At 53.3% G+C, this 16,594-nt stretch overlaps 1 protein-coding gene across 7 annotated transcripts in view; it reads right to left on the bottom strand.

The window, feature by feature from the left end:
* The window catches only part of Actn4 (actinin alpha 4), a 71,796-nt gene that overhangs the window by 16,030 nt on the left and 39,172 nt on the right, over window positions 1-16,594 (bottom strand). For 3 of the 7 annotated variants that reach the window (XM_004859059.4, XM_004859057.3, XM_004859060.4), the window contains exons 2-8: window positions 10,813-10,927; window positions 10,432-10,551; window positions 7,359-7,445; window positions 6,143-6,230; window positions 4,492-4,570; window positions 3,328-3,409; window positions 2,500-2,585 (exon numbers count right to left, since the gene is read on the bottom strand). In XM_004859059.4, coding sequence (XP_004859116.1) covers window positions 2,500-2,585; window positions 3,328-3,409; window positions 4,492-4,570; window positions 6,143-6,230; window positions 7,359-7,445; window positions 10,432-10,551; window positions 10,813-10,927 — 657 coding nt within the window. Of the gene's footprint in view, window positions 1-1,348; window positions 1,435-2,499; window positions 2,586-3,327; window positions 3,410-4,491; window positions 4,571-6,142; window positions 6,231-7,358; window positions 7,446-10,431; window positions 10,552-10,812; window positions 10,928-16,594 lie in introns of those variants that run through there. The other 4 variants (XM_004859058.4, XM_087191115.1, XM_004859061.4 and 1 more) reach the window with 2 other exon arrangements.

Raw genomic sequence — 16,594 nt, 5'->3', positions numbered from 1 at the left:
CTTCTGGGCCCAGCTTCCTTAAAGCCCCTGAAATGCTCTGACTTGGACTTTCTGGCTAGGACCTGCTCCCACAATCCCTAGGCCCTTCTCTGACCACTGCACCAGAGTGCAGCTCCAAGCACAAATGGCATTTTGAGTAGAAGGAAAAGCAATCTGGTAAGGGCAATGTGGTGGGCAGAGAGCCCCACAGGGGGCAAGTGCAACAGCAAACATACTGTTAGTTGGGGTTCGTGGGGAGGAATCTTCTATCACTGCCCATCCTGACCCGCCAACTTGGGTGCCCGCTATACTATGCCCATCAACAGCACACTTCAAACACAGGCTCCGGTCACATGCTGGGCAGGTGAAGGGCCCCACTCGCCCGTGTGGTCAGGGGCTGGGAAGAACCATCCTCATCCCTGCAACAACCCGCAGGGCCCTGTGAAGCCCTGGCCATTTACACAGCCTTCGCCCTGCCAGACTCTGTCTCCAGCCCTGCCAGACTCCCCCTCCAGTGGGAGCTCATCTCACCCTCAGAACAACCCTGTGCGAGGGACAGCATGCTCCTTGTTTCACAGATGGGAAAACTGGGGTGAAGGGACCAAGAGGTGGCAGAGTAGGGCCCACAGCACTGCCCCAATGGATGTGGGTTCTAATCACATGGTCTACACACAACAGCGGACTGCAATGTCCTCCTCTTTTCAGTTGGCCCAACCACATTCTGTCTCCCGGGCACACAGCAACTCCTAGAAGGTCTGGGCATATGATGTCTTTAGGGGGGGCAAGTGTTCAGGAAACAAGCACTGGCTCCTCCTCCCCTGCTCACTTGCCAAGTGCTAACACACAGTCAAGTTGGCAGGAGCATGCCGCTGTCCGAGACACTTCAGAGACCAGGAAGGAAGACAGGTACCCAGACCTCCATCCAGACAGGAGCCTTGGAGCAGCCAGGTCAGCCAGGCTCAGGGAGAGCCGCCTGCTGTATGCTCTCAGCAGGGCTTCAGGAGGAGAAGCTGCACTGCTCCCCAGCAAGAGGGCCAGTACACACGGGCCATAGCGTGAGGAGGCAGCACAGCCAAGTGGTCAACTCCCAACTGTGGCACTGGGCTTCTGTTCCCTCGTCTGACCATCTGGGACACCACCACCCAGCTCACAGGGCGGGCGTACCTAAAGGCAGATCATCTGTGGGCCCAAGTACAGCTCCACACTGGCCAAACAGCAGGAAGATGGAGAGCCCCATGGTCACGGGAAGCCTGCCTAGGTGGCCCCGCCAAGACTCCAATCACACATGGACAGACGGTGGTGATGTGAGGGTGACAGAGAGGGTAAGTATGCAGCTGCAGCAGCAAGGAGTCCACCCGCCCCAGCTCACCTTCTGGGCCCCCGAGAAAGCGTGGTAGAAGCAGGACACGTAAGTCATGATGGCCTTCTCATCTGGCCTCAGAGTGCCCACAATATCTGCGCAGAGAGAGAGAGAGAGAAAGAGAGAGGCAGGAGAGAGTGAAAGATGCAGGGAGGGCGGCCAGCTGGCCGGAGGCTCATGCAGGAGGAATAGCGCTTGCTCTGGACTGGAAGCCAGCCCTGGCTCAGGCCTGGGTAGGTGCAGCCTGCCAAGGTGTGTCAGGGAGAAAGGAGGGTACCAATGAGGTGCCTTCCTTTTCCATCCAGGACAGGGTTTGAAACAGACTAGCCACAGCCTCTATAGAGGCCTTTGTTCTGGGCCAGAGGAGTCAATACAGAATTTCTTTTCTTTTTTTTTTATTTTTGGTACCGGGGATCGAACTCAGGACCTTGCACTTGCGCGGCAGGTGCCAGAACCACTGAGCTAAATCCCTGGCCCAATACAGAATTTCTTTATGAGAACCTAAATGGGATTGTGACCACCTCTGATGGTCTCCCCCTCAGAGTAAAACACAATCTCTTATCCCAAACTATGATGATCCTTCAGGCCTGGGTTCTGTCACCTGGTTTCTCACCTCTCCTCTCCTCTAGCCTGTCTTTGAATAAGCCAATGTATTCCTGCCTTAGGGCCTTTGCACAGCTTCACCCTCTGCCTAGAATGCCTTCGCCAGTCTTCACTTGCAGCTCCTCATCACTTGACGAGCCTGCTCATGTCACCCCTTCCTGCTAAAATGTCCCAGGTAAAAGTCACCCAAGTTATTTCTACCCCCATCCTGTCCTGAATTCTCTACTGTGCTTCTCACATGGAATGCGTTCTCCACTGATGTGTGCTGTCTCACTGTCTAGGATGTGAGCTTTCTTATAGCAGCAACCTTGCCTGGTTTAGTTCAGTCACAACCATTCTCACTGCCTGCACTAGACCCTGGCACAGACTTGGAGCTCAAAAGGTTTTGTGAGCAAGGACTGAGTGGCCAGCGATGCCCAGGACGAGGGGGTTGGCTTCCAGTCACCAGAGAGAGGCCACTGCCGTCTGCAAGAAAAATGAGGTGAGCGTGGGAGGCGAGAGTAGCAGCGGCATTGGGCAGTGGCGGCGAGGAGGGCCTGCCTGGCCCTGCCCGGTACCTTCTGCGCTCCCGAAAAGGCATGGTAGAAGCTGGACACATAGGTCATTATGGCCTTCTCGTCGGGCCGGGCCGTGTTCACGATGTCTGCAAGCGAATAACAAGGTTAAACCGCCCGAGAAGGGGGTGTTCTCACCAGGACCCACGGCTCCCAAGGCCACAGCGGTCCTGTGAGAAGGACCCTCAGAGCAGTCGGTGGCACCTGGTAACTTGGGTGGGCTCAGCCACCCCTTCAGCACCATCTCCACCCCCGTGGTCTCAGGAAAGGCCAAGGCTGTGGGAACTGCATTAAAATGAGACCACTTCCTTTTGAGAATGATCTCAAGGGGCTGCAGGACAGTCAACCCAGAGGGCTACCAGAGGCCAGAGACATGGGTCTTGGCTGGGGTGTTGCTGGCTGGGAAATGGAGCAAAGCCGGAAAAGGAAAAAACAAAACATTCCATTCTGGAGGGCTCCAGAGCCCGCGCCTGCCACAGGCAGGGAGGGGAGAGGCCGGGGTGGCTCACAGGAAGCCTGGAGCCAGCCCTCTTCGGCCACTTCACCCCTGCCCTAAGCTCTGGCCGAAAATGAAGCCCTGAGGGGGTTGACCCTTCAAGGAATCCCCTCCCTCCCTCTCCATCCTTCAATACATCTGGCTGGCTCAGGCTTGGGCTGCCACTGCTCCATCTGGCTCCCAGGAGGACACAACTGTCCCTGGGATGTCCCTGTCCACTCGGATCCATTCAGCCCTCCTTGCTGCCCCTAAACTCTGAGGAGCCCATGAGCCCTCATTCAAAGCCAAGCCTGGACGGATGAGGGCTGCAGGTAAGAGAAAAAACATGTTCTTACCTTCTGCATCCAACATCTTGGGTATGTCGAGGTATTTCTCAGCCACTTCAAAGGCATTGTTCAGGTTGGTGACTGGGTCGTCCTGGGGAAAACAGGAAGAACTTAGGGGTCAGAGGTAAGGGCAGAAGGGCACAAGGGCTGGCCTGGGAAGGGGGAAGCCCCGAGGGACAGGGCTGGAAAAGGTCCTTTTGGAGTTTTCAGCCCCATGTGCTATTCGGGGAGGAGGGCACACTATAAATGCAATTCCTATCCAAAGTGAGGCATGCTATGGACCTTTTTCTCCAGAAAGATGCCCTTTTCATAGAATTTCCAGCCACCCATGGGCCAGCCTCAGACTAATGCTCTGCCCTGAAACCTGACAGGCATGGTCCAGACCTGAGAGAGCACTGGGGTGGGTGGGGGAACAAACCCAGAGCGCCTACGTTCCTTCCTCAAAGTACCCTGGCTCCTTTGTGGGCTCTCCACAGCTATGGAGCTTAGTAGTCTACTTCACCCTGATCTCCTTCACCTCTCCTAACCAATTTCCAGCTGTAGCCTAATTTATCTTCTCACTGTGGCCAGAACAGGTGAGGTGTGGGCTTGTGCCTGCCTCTGACTCTAAGCTGCAACTTTCTCCAGGGCCCATTACCTGTCCTGCCAGCTCAGGGGGCACTGTTCTCCTTCTGCAGCCCTCCCACCCCATTGGCTTGAGCACATGCTGTGTGAGCTGTGTTGCTGGTTGGTCTGGACACGCTCCTGTCTTCCCATGTGGTTGGGAGCTCTGAGAGGGCAGGGCCTGCCTCTTCCATGCTTTGTACAGGAAAACTAGACCAGGACTCTGCACAGGAAATGCTGGCTGGTGGCTGATGGTTTGGAACTCCCTACTTTCCTACCCCTTGGGCAGAATAGAAATGTTTCTAGAATCTACAAAGCCAAGGAAGGGGACTTAGAAGGCATGTAGGACTGGTCCTAAAATAGCTCTGGCTGGTTGCAATCCCCATGGAGGGAGATGGACCAGTCCCCAAGGGAGTAAGGGAGGTGAGAGTCAGCCAGCAAGCCAGGGACCTGGGGGAGCTGGCATGAGGCTCTCCCAGCCTGCCCAGCTGAGCACAGAATTCAGTAGTGGAGGCTGGCAATGCATGGCCCTTGGGGATGGTGACCCAGAGGGGAGCTGGAGATGCATACCTTTCTCAGTTTGTCATACTCAATCAGCTCTGGTCTGTGCCGGTGGATGAGGGCATTGAAGGCAAGACCGTCCTTCCAGCTGGGGGTGAAAGGCAAACGTTAAGAGGAGGGGACTCTTACTGTAATGGGATTGCTGAATGCCACTGTGTACCCACAGCAGGGACCTGGTATGGCAGGAGCTAGACCTGGTATGGCAGGAGCTAGACAGCCTGGGGTCAAATCCCAGATCTATTAACAGCATGACCTTGAGCAAGTCACATAATATTCTGCTGCTTCAGTTGCTTTGCTTATTAAATAGGGATAATAACAGTACCTTTTCTCACAGGGTTTTTGTGAGAATTAAATGGATAACTGCTTAGACCAGTGCCTGACACACAGCGAGTACTGTCTGACTGCCGGCTATTGAGGTGGTCTGACCCACCCCATACTGTACATGTGGGGCCCCACTGCACAGGACAGGCCTGCTGGGGGGAGATGATCCACTGCAGGAGGCCAGTGCCCGAACTGTGTAGCCCCTGCACCTTGGCCAACCTCACCCACAGAGGGTCAGTCCATGGCTGGCCTAGGTGCAGCATGACATGAGCGTCTATGGAGGAAAATAATCCTCTAGAGGATCATAAGCTAGACTCATCATATTCTCCTCCTGGAAATCCTCCAGAAGTTTTTCTTTCTGGGTTCAAATACAACGTTACCTGCTCAGAACAGCCATCCCAGTACTTTCTATCACCTGTTTTGCCACCTCTCACAGTACTTGTCTCACTATCTGAAATTATGTGGCTGGACATCTGTCCCACTGTGAACTGGTGGTGCCTCTGCTGCAGGGTACACTTCCAGGGGCAGGGCCAGTGCTTTGGGGCTGCTGCTTCCCCACTCATGGAAGCAGCAGGTGCTCAACAGATATTTATTGACTGAACAAATCAACAAACGAATAAGCTCAGCTGGCTGAAGGCTGGAAAAGGAGGGGATACAAAGAGAAGTGCCTTCAGGGGAGGGGGCTGTGTGCTATTTATGATGCACCATGATCGGAAAGGCCCTCAACAGGAAGCACGAGGCTCTGGAGAGCCCAAGGACACAGCCGTACCCTTGTGGCTCCCACAAGGTCCTCTGTGGGCCTGTCCCAGGGCTCAGAGGGGTGAAGTCTCATGCCAAGAGGGATCTAACCTTGGAGCCACCCCAAAGCCTGTGCTGCTAACCAGCAGACAGCCCTGCCACTCTCTTGACCATGTGTGATATTGGCCCTCCCATCTCAGTTACTGCCTCATTTCCCTCTCACCCAAGGGATAGCATGCTCATGGCTGGGCTGGGTCTTACTCATCTTTGCAGACAACACATTTCCCCATCTCTAAGTTCAACACAACAGCAATCTAAGGACTGGTCCCTCTTGCAAGGTCAGAATAAAGAAGAAATCAGTTGTGCTTTTGAGAGTCACCTAGCTTAGGGAGAAAGAAAGTTCTGTAAGGCCCTAGGGAGTGGCAGGCCTTACTGCTTTCAGGAAGTGACTGTCTCCTCCTTGGGGAGGAGCAGGGGACTTTCCAACAGCAGCAGGGACTCACTTAGGGAGAGCATATCAATGGCAGGCAGGAGGAAACACCTTAAGTCCTGGAATGAAGGAGGAGGATGAGAAGCAGGGATGCTCTGGCCAGGCGCTCACCTGATGTGGAAATTCTGCACATTGACATTCTTATATGGGGCAGTCTTTCTCTGGCACCAGAGAAGGAGCCCTTCCTTGGCAGAAGTCTCTGCAAAACACACAAGGACAATGAGACTGGCTCAAGAATAAACCCTGAGAACTCTCATCCCAAGCTGGATGGGACTTCTAGTGTCAGGCCTGGGAGCAAACAAAACCCAAGGAGGAGACATCAGATATCACAATAGCAGTAGGGACACCTGCCCCTCTCTGGATATGGACAGACCACCCATCCCAACTGACAGTAAGTATGGCCCAGCCTAACCCTCACAGCCCCAACAAGTCATCTGCTCAGGGCTACACGGGAAAGCAGCTACACCAGAACCTGAGCTTGTGCCATGTCCCCGCTCACGAAGCTTGCCTTTAGCCACCAGAGCACTGTCAAATGAGCCCTGAATGCCTACCCTGGCCTCTTCTGCTCCTTAGACAGGAATCCTATGAGGGCAGGGAACAAGTCTGTTCTGGTCACTACTGCAACCCGGCATTCGAGAGGAGCCCCCTTGCACATGCTGGTCTGGCAGTTTTTCTCCTCTGTGGTACACTGGTAGTTAGAGAAAAGTGAAGCCTATCCCAGAATGCCCTGAGCTGTCCCAGGATGGACCTGACAGGTCCTCTGAGGCAAAGGTCCAAGGGAGATGGGGGTGTCAAGCTGGAGGAGAACCAGCCCAGGCCCAGCTCCGTCACTAGTTTCCCCTGTGACTCAGGCTGCTGGGCTGTGAGACAGGGCCGGTCATCCTTTCTGCTTCACGAGGGAATGGGGGGGGGGGGGTTGTCTGTGAGCTGGAGGCTCTGAGAACAGTAGCACTCTGGGTGGACTCACAGTGGAGAGGCAGGAAAGACTGCGGGAAGGGTGGGTGGCTGGGGAGGACCCCTGTCAGGGGCATCCAGTGACCACACACTCCTGTGCAGGATAGTCCCTGGGAGTCATCCCAAGGAAGCAGGGAAGATGCTTGAAGCACAAAAGCAAAACTTCAGGAATTCTAACCTAACTTGTTCCAATTTGGAGAGCAAAAAGGTGGTTTTCACCATCACTACCTCCCCCTCTTTTTTGGCTTTTTGAGATGGGTTCTCTCATGCAGCTCAGGCTAGCCTGGAATTCACAATCCTCCTGCCTCGGCCTCCCAAGTGCTATGATTTTAAGCCGTGTGGCACAACTCCCTGGTTCTCTATGATCTCTTACCTTCCACAGAGATGTCCTGGATGGCAAACCTCAGGATAATGGTCCAGATCATTCCCAGGGTCATCTTTGCATTGCCGTCTACTATCTCTGCACACAGGGAAGGAGGCGGAGGGGGTGAAGGTTATTAAACCAGAGTGAGGTGCCTTACCTTGCCCTGGAGGCAGCCTGATTCCAGGACTGGACCACCAGGCCGCTGCCCCTGCCCTGGGGGAAGTGTGCCCCACACTCACCAGGAGGACTGTTTTGCAAACCTGCTACTACTACCAGCATCACAGCACAGCTCTCTGCATGCATGTTTCCTGGGCTACAGGGCCGCACCCCGCCCCCCGGCCAGCTCGCTGTTGTGATGCAGCTCACAAGACTGCTCCTCGTGGGGACTGTGCCCAGTGTGTGGCACGTCTCTGTCAGGGCCCTCATTGTTCAGCAAAGCTATGTCTTTATCCAAGCAGTACCTGTCTTGAGGCTAAGACTTTCAGTCTCTGCTTGGTCAGCGTTGCACTAGTGTCTGCTGAGAATCCACCACCTCCTTCCAGCCGCACTGCTGTCTCTTCCCAGAGCCTGACCTGGCTGCCTCCTGTGGACCTCTTCAGCCCACTCCTATACTGTAGCCACGTGTGTCAGATTTGTATCATGTCACTGTTGAAAGCTCCACTGCATTGGCGATGACACAGTGTTCCCTGGGGCAAGCCACCCAGCCCCAGCCTGCAGCCCTCCATTCCCTCTTAGCACCCTTTGGCTGTACCCCTTATCAAGCCAAGCTCTTTCTTACCGTGTGTGCACACGTGCACATATGCACACACGTGTGTGTGTGTAGTAGGGACTGAACTCAGGGACTCTGCACTGAGCTACATCCCCAGCCAGCTCTTTTTTAATTTTTTGGGACAGAGTCTCACTAAGTTTCCCAAGCTGGGTTTGAACTTACCCTCTTGCCTCAGCCCCAGTGAGTGCTGGGATTATAGGCAAACAGCACTACTCCAAGCTAAGTGCTTCCTTACTTTCAAGACTTTACACCTCTGTCCATCCACAAAGGCACCCAAGCCCTTTCCCTCAAATGGCTGAGTGAGCCTTCTCCTCTCACAAACCTCCACTTGTTATGTCAGGAATCGCATCTGTCACACTGTCATATAAGGAGCCCTTGTTCCACCCATTCTGAAGCTTTCTGGTGTCCCAAATCTCAGCACAGAAAACAGGAGTTAGGGCAAAACGGCTTCAGAAGAAAGGCTGAGAGAATGGCCAGACAGAGCAGCTCCACTGCCATAGCAACCTGGGAAGGGCTGGGTGAAGGACTCCCAGAGTCTCTGATCCTCAGGACCAGAAAACTTGAGGGTAGGTAGGCTTGGAACGAGTAGAGTGGTCACCCAGAGAAAGGAGTCCCACTTCCCAGGGACACACTTAGAGGGAAAGGGGTTCTGTCAGCCACCGTAGAGGAGTTGCCAGGCCAAGCCAGGAGCCTAAAGCTGAGGGCAGCTTTTGGCTTTCCCATATGGGATGAGGAAATATGCTCAGTCTGCTGCCCAGAGGCAGGGGAGGGACCCACCATCTACTCTGGTCTTGCCCTGGGGTTCAGGGCCCCACCAGGCAGAACCACTTGCTCCTTCCCATCGTGGAGTGAAGGCAGCTCTCCCCTCAGGAAAGCTGAGCACCAAGGGTGGCCGCCAGGATGACGACCCAAGTACACACCAGTGCTATAGGTGCAGGCTGCCCATGGGGGCCTGGTGCTCCTGGGAGGCTCCGGGGAGTGGAGGAAGGTGGGTCTCTTGTGACATGCCACAGGCTGCTCCTCTGACCTGCAGCTGTGCCCCCAACTGCTGTTCCCTCTCATAACCCCCACAAGGAAGTCACCAAGCTCCTGAAGCTGTCAGGCTGTGTGGACGGGCAGGAAGACAGAGAAGGCCCAGCAGTTGGGGTTCTCAGGTGCTCCAAGCTGTGGAATGTCTCCATTGGGCTACCTTCCAGCTTTGTTCCAGGGCCCGATGGTCACAGGGATTGGTAGTGAACCAATTTGGGCATGAAGAGGGAAAATTTTCAGACAAGAGTTTTTCTCCAAATGAAACTGAGGCCTGCCACGGTCTCTCCCTAACCCCTTCTGTATTTACAGACCAGCGTTTGAGCAAAACAAATGCAGCTGTGAGAAGCAGAAAGCTGGCAAGGGGCCCAGAGGAAAGATCCATGCAAGGACAGAAAATCTCTGGGCCTGATTGAATTTTTGGGTTTTGACTTTTTTAAAACAAACACCAACCACCTCGACTGTGGCATGCAAGGCTTGGCGCCCCTCCTTGGAGAGGTCCAGGGCTAGGGCAAGGCCCTGGAACTCAGTACACACATTCTGGCCTGGAGTCCTGGCCAGACTCTCTGGGCCCTGTCATTAACAGCAATTAGTTTTCTTTGTTTTTCTAGAAGCTGGGACAATACAGATGTCAGGGCAAGAAACCCCGCTCTGACTAACGAGCAAAACTGTGAGCCCTGGCTGCTGCCGAGCTGGGTCCCATCAGGCCATAACTCATCTCCAAAAACACCTCTGAACCCAACCCGGGGCCCTAAGGAGGGTGGTCCTGGGCATCTACTCTAGACAAAGAGGGTCCTGGTGTGGCTTGAGACCAGACTCTCCCAGCCTGTGTGCCCAGGACAAAGTGTGGGAACTGGCCTTTGCCTCTGCATGTTCCAGTGTCCTGCCTGAGGCCCCTAGTCCCTATGTTCCCTCTACACTCCCTCCTTTCCACACACATCAGGCAGGACTGACGGCAGTGGTGCTCCTGACACAGAGGCCAGGAGTATGAGTGTCCATGAGTGTCCAGGGTCCAGATCAAAGCCACTCCTGCCCCTCAGGGTTGGCTGCACTGTACGTCCTAGATTCGGACTGCACCCATGGGGACTTTTCTGCAGGGTGGTGATGGGGGGAGGGACTCCCCAGTGTCCTCTCAAGGGCAGTCACTGTAGTTACTGCTATGTCTTGGGGCAAGCCTCAGGTACTCTGTCACCATGAAACTTCATGTGGTCAGAATGTAGATGTTGTGCCTCAGAGAGTGAAGGTCAGTAACTCAGCTAGACCCTGGCTGCCCCACCTTGAGCTCACCTTCTGCCCCAATGGAGACCAGCTTGACTCCTTTGCTGGCGATAAAGTCCAGGGCTTTGTTCACATTGTTGATCTTGTGCACTCTCATCTTCCCCCTCTCAGGCTTAGGTAACCGCTCCCCTGAGAGAAGCATGGAGAAAGGGAAGGGAGACAGAAGCCTTAGCGTTTCTCTGCTTTCCCAACCCAGGCCCCCCCCAATCCACAAGCCAGTCTCACCCCCGCACACAGGCTGACAACTCAGACACAGGCTACTCCCATGGAAAGGGTTGCACTCTCTTCCCCAGCAGTGATGGGGCAGCAGGGCAGGCAGTGTCTCTCAGAGCAGCAGGAACAGGGCATCTAGACTGAGTGTGAGCTGCACTGTGCCGATGTGAGCCTCACCTGAAATGACCTCCAGGAGGAGCATAAGCTTGAGCCCATCTCGGAAGTCTTCGTCGATGTTCTCTATCTGTGTGCCCGCCTTGCGCAGGTGAGAGTTGCACCAGGCTGTGAAGGTCTGGGGAACAGAACACAGAATGGCACAGAGGGTCAGCCCAGGTGTTGGGACTCTCTATTAAGGTGCAGGCCACAGCCCTGACCCTGGAAGGACAGTGGCCACCATAACATACGGGATTGTGGCCAGATCCTGGTGCCACCATCTATCTACATTGTTTCTGATCTTTACAATGACTCAGGCAGATAGACACAAGGAAACTAAGTCCCAGGGTGGTGAACACTGGCCATACCATCACATGGGTGGTATGCAGCAGGGCTTGGATTTGAATCCAATTCTGCCAAGCCTAACAGCAAGTATGGTTTCCACAATGCCCAGCAGCCACAAGGGAGCCTGTACATGAACCAGGCTCTAGAGCTACCACTCATCATACCAGCTCCGCAGGCCTGAATAAGCACCAGGTCCTGCAGGCTGCAAACAACAGGCAGGACTCTCCCTCAAGGACCCTCAGTTATCATTCCCAGACAAACCACAGGTCCCAACCAGGCACTGGCTCAAGCTGTGACTTTCCCGTTCATCCGTAGGTGTGTGTGACCTGGGACAGGAAAGCAGCTGGGAAAGAAAAACCTCCTATAAATTCAGGATTTTCTTCTCTTTCTTTGAGCTTAGGGTGGCCCTGCAGCAGCCTCCCTGAAAGGCCAGGAATGTAGAGCCTAAACCCCAGGTATGTTCCCATGCAGCTGGGTTTCCTGCAGGCCAAATGCCCTGGCCTTTCTGAAGAATATTCCATGCATGCCTCATCCTTCCAAATCTTAAGGCCCGCTGTATTCTAGAGGGGGCTGGAAGGCATGTGGAGGAAGGTACGCAAAGGCAACTATATCTAGGAAGAAAGTTTTGAAGGATCAGCTGCAAGGTGAAAAGGCATATTCTGGTAGAGAAGGCCCTAAAAAGAAGCCTAAGTTCCAGGCCTGAATGCACTGATAATGTGGCGGAACACTCAAGCACAGGGCCACTCAGACCCTGCTAGCTGGGGCATGTTATCAAACATCACCGCCACACAAGTGGCTCACATCATCACTAGTTAACGCCAACATGCCCAGACACCTTCTCCCCACCCCACCCCCAGCAGGGTCTGGGAAAAACCCAAAGCTTCCAATTCTTCTAGGAGCCTCTGTACCCTACACTCTGCCTGCCCCCTCAATCTTCAGGGGCTGGAAAAGAAGCAGGCAGACTGCCAGGAACGTGTAAGAGCACATTCCACCTCCAGGGTGTAGGCAAAGGCCACATGGGGGACATTCTTGGGGCCTCTGGCCAAGCACCAAGTGTTTTGACAACTGCCATCAGACCTGCTCATTCAGACTCAACAGGAGGCTCCTCCCAGACAAAGATGCTGCTAATGAGTAGGCTGCCCCACAGTGCAGACCCAGCATGAGGTTTCCTTCCAAACCTGAATGGGGCCAAATGAAGGTGCCCAGCCTCTCAAAAAGGTGGAGACAAAGGGCCCTCCTGGTCGCATGATGTCACCCCCCACCCTGGCTGAGGAAGCCTCTGCCATGCTTCTGCTTTGCCATGTAGCCAGCCCCCATCATCCCTTAAAAGGCAGCCTTTCTCAGAGCCACTCCACTGTGTCCCCCAACCCAGTTGCAACTGAGGAGGCCTACCCTGTGCAGACTGCTTCCCAGCACCTTTCTCTGGTTGAACAGTTATGTTTCCTCTTCTGTCTCCCCACAGTTGGGAGCCCCTGAGAAGATGGTATAAAGCAGGTCCTCACTAAGGAGAACCTCTTCCCCATCATTTCCTTTAATTCCCACACACAACTCTGAATTCAGACAAACTAGGGCCAGAACGCTAGTTCCAACACTCATACAAGCAAGTTACCCAACGTTTCTCAAGCCTGTTTCCTCTTCTATAACATGGCAATAAAGATTCCACCCGGGGCACGGTCAGCACCACAATTCCAGGTGATGACACCTACAGAGCACAAAGCAGCTATTAGTAAGTGGCAGCCCTGAGCCTTACAGGGTCAGGCACCATGCCGCATCCCCCCTAACTCTGGTCTCAGAAATCCTGCCACTCCTTCCATACAATGTTTCCTCTGTTCCCTGCCTCCCCTTACGACCATACCCTTGGCTCTCTGGCAGATAACATTCTCTAGTAACTTTCTGGATATATGTGCACACAAGCTCTCTCCTACCACATGTGAGCTCCAATAGGATAGGAAGAGCATTTCACATGTCTTTGGGGCAAGTACAGAGCTCAGAGGCCCTGTCACACAGAGGAAAGCAGCAGATGGGGCTGGGCAGGAAGTGGGCAGGAATGCCAGGTCTCTGCTCTTGCTTGTGCCCAAAAGACACTATTGGACAACAAAGTGGTCAAGTTACAACCCACATCCTGAGGACTCAAGAGGGGAGTTCCTGGAGGCTGAGTATTACAGTGCTACAGGGAGACAGGTCGAGGAGGCACCTGGTCCTGCAGGGAGGCCTGGGAACCCCTTCCCACCTCACCTGGTGTGGACTGATCCCACACACTCTGGAAGGGTACAGACCTGGGTAATTGCCAGCTCCTCTGCTTACTTGTTCTGTGTCCAACCAAGTGACTTTACCTACTTAAGCCTGTTTCCTTCCCTGTAAGATAGATTTATCAGAATCTACCTCCTGCAGTTGTTCTAAGGATTAAATGGGGGAAAATGCATTTAGAGCATCTGTCACAGTCCCTGGCCCAAAGTCTGTGACAGATGAATCATACACACCCTGACTGACTGGCTGCTTCCTATTCAGTCCCCCAAGAGTAGCAACCTGTCTCCTCTGCAAAGGCCTTCGGCTGCCTCCCGGTGGGAAATGGGACTGTAGGAGGCCCTCCGAAGACAGTTCCCTCTCTACCTGTGGAGGTGCTGAACAAACTTCGTTCACTTGCATCCAGGCCATCTGTCCTCACAGAGGTGGTGGCCTTACCTGACCTCCAAACACATTCCACCTTTGCTCACCCTTTGTGCAGTAAACAAGAGCTGCAGCTTGGGGCTCACACAGAGCTGCATTCAAGTTTTCCTCTGCCACTGAGGCAACCTATCACAACCTTGGGCAAGTGATGAGCTTCCTTTCCGTGCTGATGAATGAGGGCCATAACCTCTCCTAAGATGAGGATTAAACAAACGATGCCAGTGAATCACTTAGCACCATGCCTGGCACAGATTAAGTGGCGTTATACATATGTCAAAGAAAGGTCTATTTTTAAACAAATGGTGGCTGGGGTGTGTGCATCTGTCTTCCTGACTGGAAGCATGCAGAACCTCCCTCAGGACACAGACCAGGCACTTGGGGAGAACACCCATGTGCAGGGGGTGAGGGACTCCCTCCTGACCCTGAATCTGACACAGGTCCAGGGGCCCCCAGACAGGCCTCCCGCCCTCAGGCTATGCCTCGCTTGGCCACGTTTCCTCCTAGAAGGAGGCTCAGGAGGCCACCTCAGGGAACAAGCAACTGCAGATGTCACCTCTTTATGCAGGGAGACTGGTGAGGAAGAGCCAGAGTTTGAATTAAAAATTCATAGTTTTTTCTACTTGGTTACAAAAATAATAACTCTGCTTAGATCCTTCCTCTTCCTCCCTAGTTTAGACTAAAATTGTGGGGTGGATCATGTAGAGGGGTAGTTTCTATAGATGGAGGCCTCATTTGCTCACCGCAAGCCCCTCCACTGTGTGAAGTTTTCAGGTGTGAGCTACAGACAGCACAGCTGACAGGTCCCATCTGCTCTCCAACACCCTGGGCTGTGAGGGGTCGCACACATTCATTTCCTCAACATCCACGGCTCTGTGTCCACCAGGGCTGGGCCCGTGCCAAGGGCCTCAGTGACCATGGCAGACAGAAGCATTACTCATGTGGCACCCAGGCTGAGGACACAGAGGGTCCCATGAGTCCAACACAGGGAGCAATACCCTCAGCAAAAGTGACAATCACAACTACAGCAGACACTCCACAGAGCCAGCTATGTGCCAGGAAATGCTCTAGACATTTTGCCACACACTACCTTCTCTCATGCTCCCACCATCTGATGAGGCAGGTGCTGTTACTGCTCTTGTTTTACAGATGAAGAAACCAAGGGCCTCACATTAGTCATTCCTAGAAAGCTACAGAGCTAGATTTAAAGCCAAGAACCAAGGCTTCAGAAGGCCCCCTCAGGGACCAGTTATATTTGTGCCCACTGTCTTAAAACAGGAGCTGAGTGTTCTTGCACATTAGGGGAACACCTGATTGAGTGGAAGTTTCCTTGAGGAGGTTAATTCTCACACACTGATCTGAATGGTGAGAAAGAATTACACAAGAATAAGGAAGACTCAGACAATGGGAAAAGCATGTGCAAAGGCCCTGTAGCAGGAGAAATACTCAAAGTAAGGAAAGAAGGGAGTGAGGGAGGGAGCCTCAAGGAGCTTTTCAAAGGTCACACTGGTGGGGTGTGGCTGGAGCGTGCCTGTGATCTCAGCACTTGGAAGGCTGAGGCAGGAGGATCATCTAGAGTTAAAGGCCAACCTGGGCTACATAGTGAATTCAAGGCCAGCCTGAACTACAAAGCAAGACCCTGTCTCAAAAAAGAAAAACAAACAAACCAAAAAAGTCACACTGTTGCGTGGGGAAAGAGCCAAAGGGGCACAGGACAATGTTTGATGAACAGGAAGAAAGGAGGGGCAAGAGCCTAGGAGAAACCTCTTCCTCCTAGGAAAAGGAGGAGGAAGAGGAGGAGGAGGAACACCAGAAAGCCATGTCAGGGAAGTCTGTGATGGAGAGCCACAAATTCATGCTCTCAATTTTATCTGGGAGGAACCAGAGCTCTAGGCAAGGGAAAGGCAAAAAGTATCAAGTTCTTTTGGGCTTTACTGTCATTTTCCAGGAGCACCACTGACTCTAACCAGTTAGCCCACTCCAGTGGCTATGACCTCAGCATCTCATCTATGAGGCACTTAATGCATGCACCTGCCTGACAAGACACTGACCTGGAGGCCATATTATGGACTGGACATGGGAGGAAGCCAGACAGACATAGAATGTATATTCTGGTTTTTTTGTTTTTGTTTTTTGGTGGGTTTTTTTGGTACTGGGGATCGAACTCGGGACCTTGCGCTTGCAAGGCAGGTGCCAGAACCACTGAGCTAAATCCCCGGCCCAAGAATGTATATTCTGAACATTACAGGTAATTATGCAATAACTGCTAACTACTGCTTCTTGCAATCAATTGTTTTGTTTGGTAACAGGGATTGAACTTGGGACCTTGCGCTTGCAAGGCAGGCAGCGGAATCACTGAGCTAAATCCCCAGCCCCTATTTTTTTGTTTTCGAGACAGGGTCTCGCTATGTAGTCCAGGCTAGCCTTGAACTCACTGTGTAGCCTCGGCACCTTGAACTAGGAGCAATCCTCCTGCCTCAGCCTCCCAAGTGCTGGGATTACAGGTATGCACCACCATGCCCAGTTTGCTTCTTACAATTTATAGATTAGTAACTCTTACAAACTTCTAACCCCATGTCAGCTCCGCTGGACAGATGAGGAAACTGAAGCAGGACAGGTTAAGCTACTTGCTCAGTCACACTAATAAACACAAACATGAGTGGACACTCACTCCACATCAGAGTGGGTGGCAAGCTAAGTGGCCTGGCAAGGTAGACCCAGCAGAACCTAGCTAGGAAGACCCCAGTGCAGCATGTGAGACAGATAAAGCAGTGCCAAGGAAGGCCCAGCTGCTCTC

Source organism: Heterocephalus glaber, unplaced genomic scaffold, assembly GCF_053883595.1.
Source record: "Heterocephalus glaber isolate CG9 unplaced genomic scaffold, H.glaber_assembly_v1.0 deba00001561, whole genome shotgun sequence".
Lineage (NCBI taxonomy): Eukaryota > Metazoa > Chordata > Mammalia > Rodentia > Bathyergidae > Heterocephalus > Heterocephalus glaber.
Note: the sequence above shows the minus strand (reverse complement) of the source record. Positions and strands in the feature narration are given on the sequence as shown.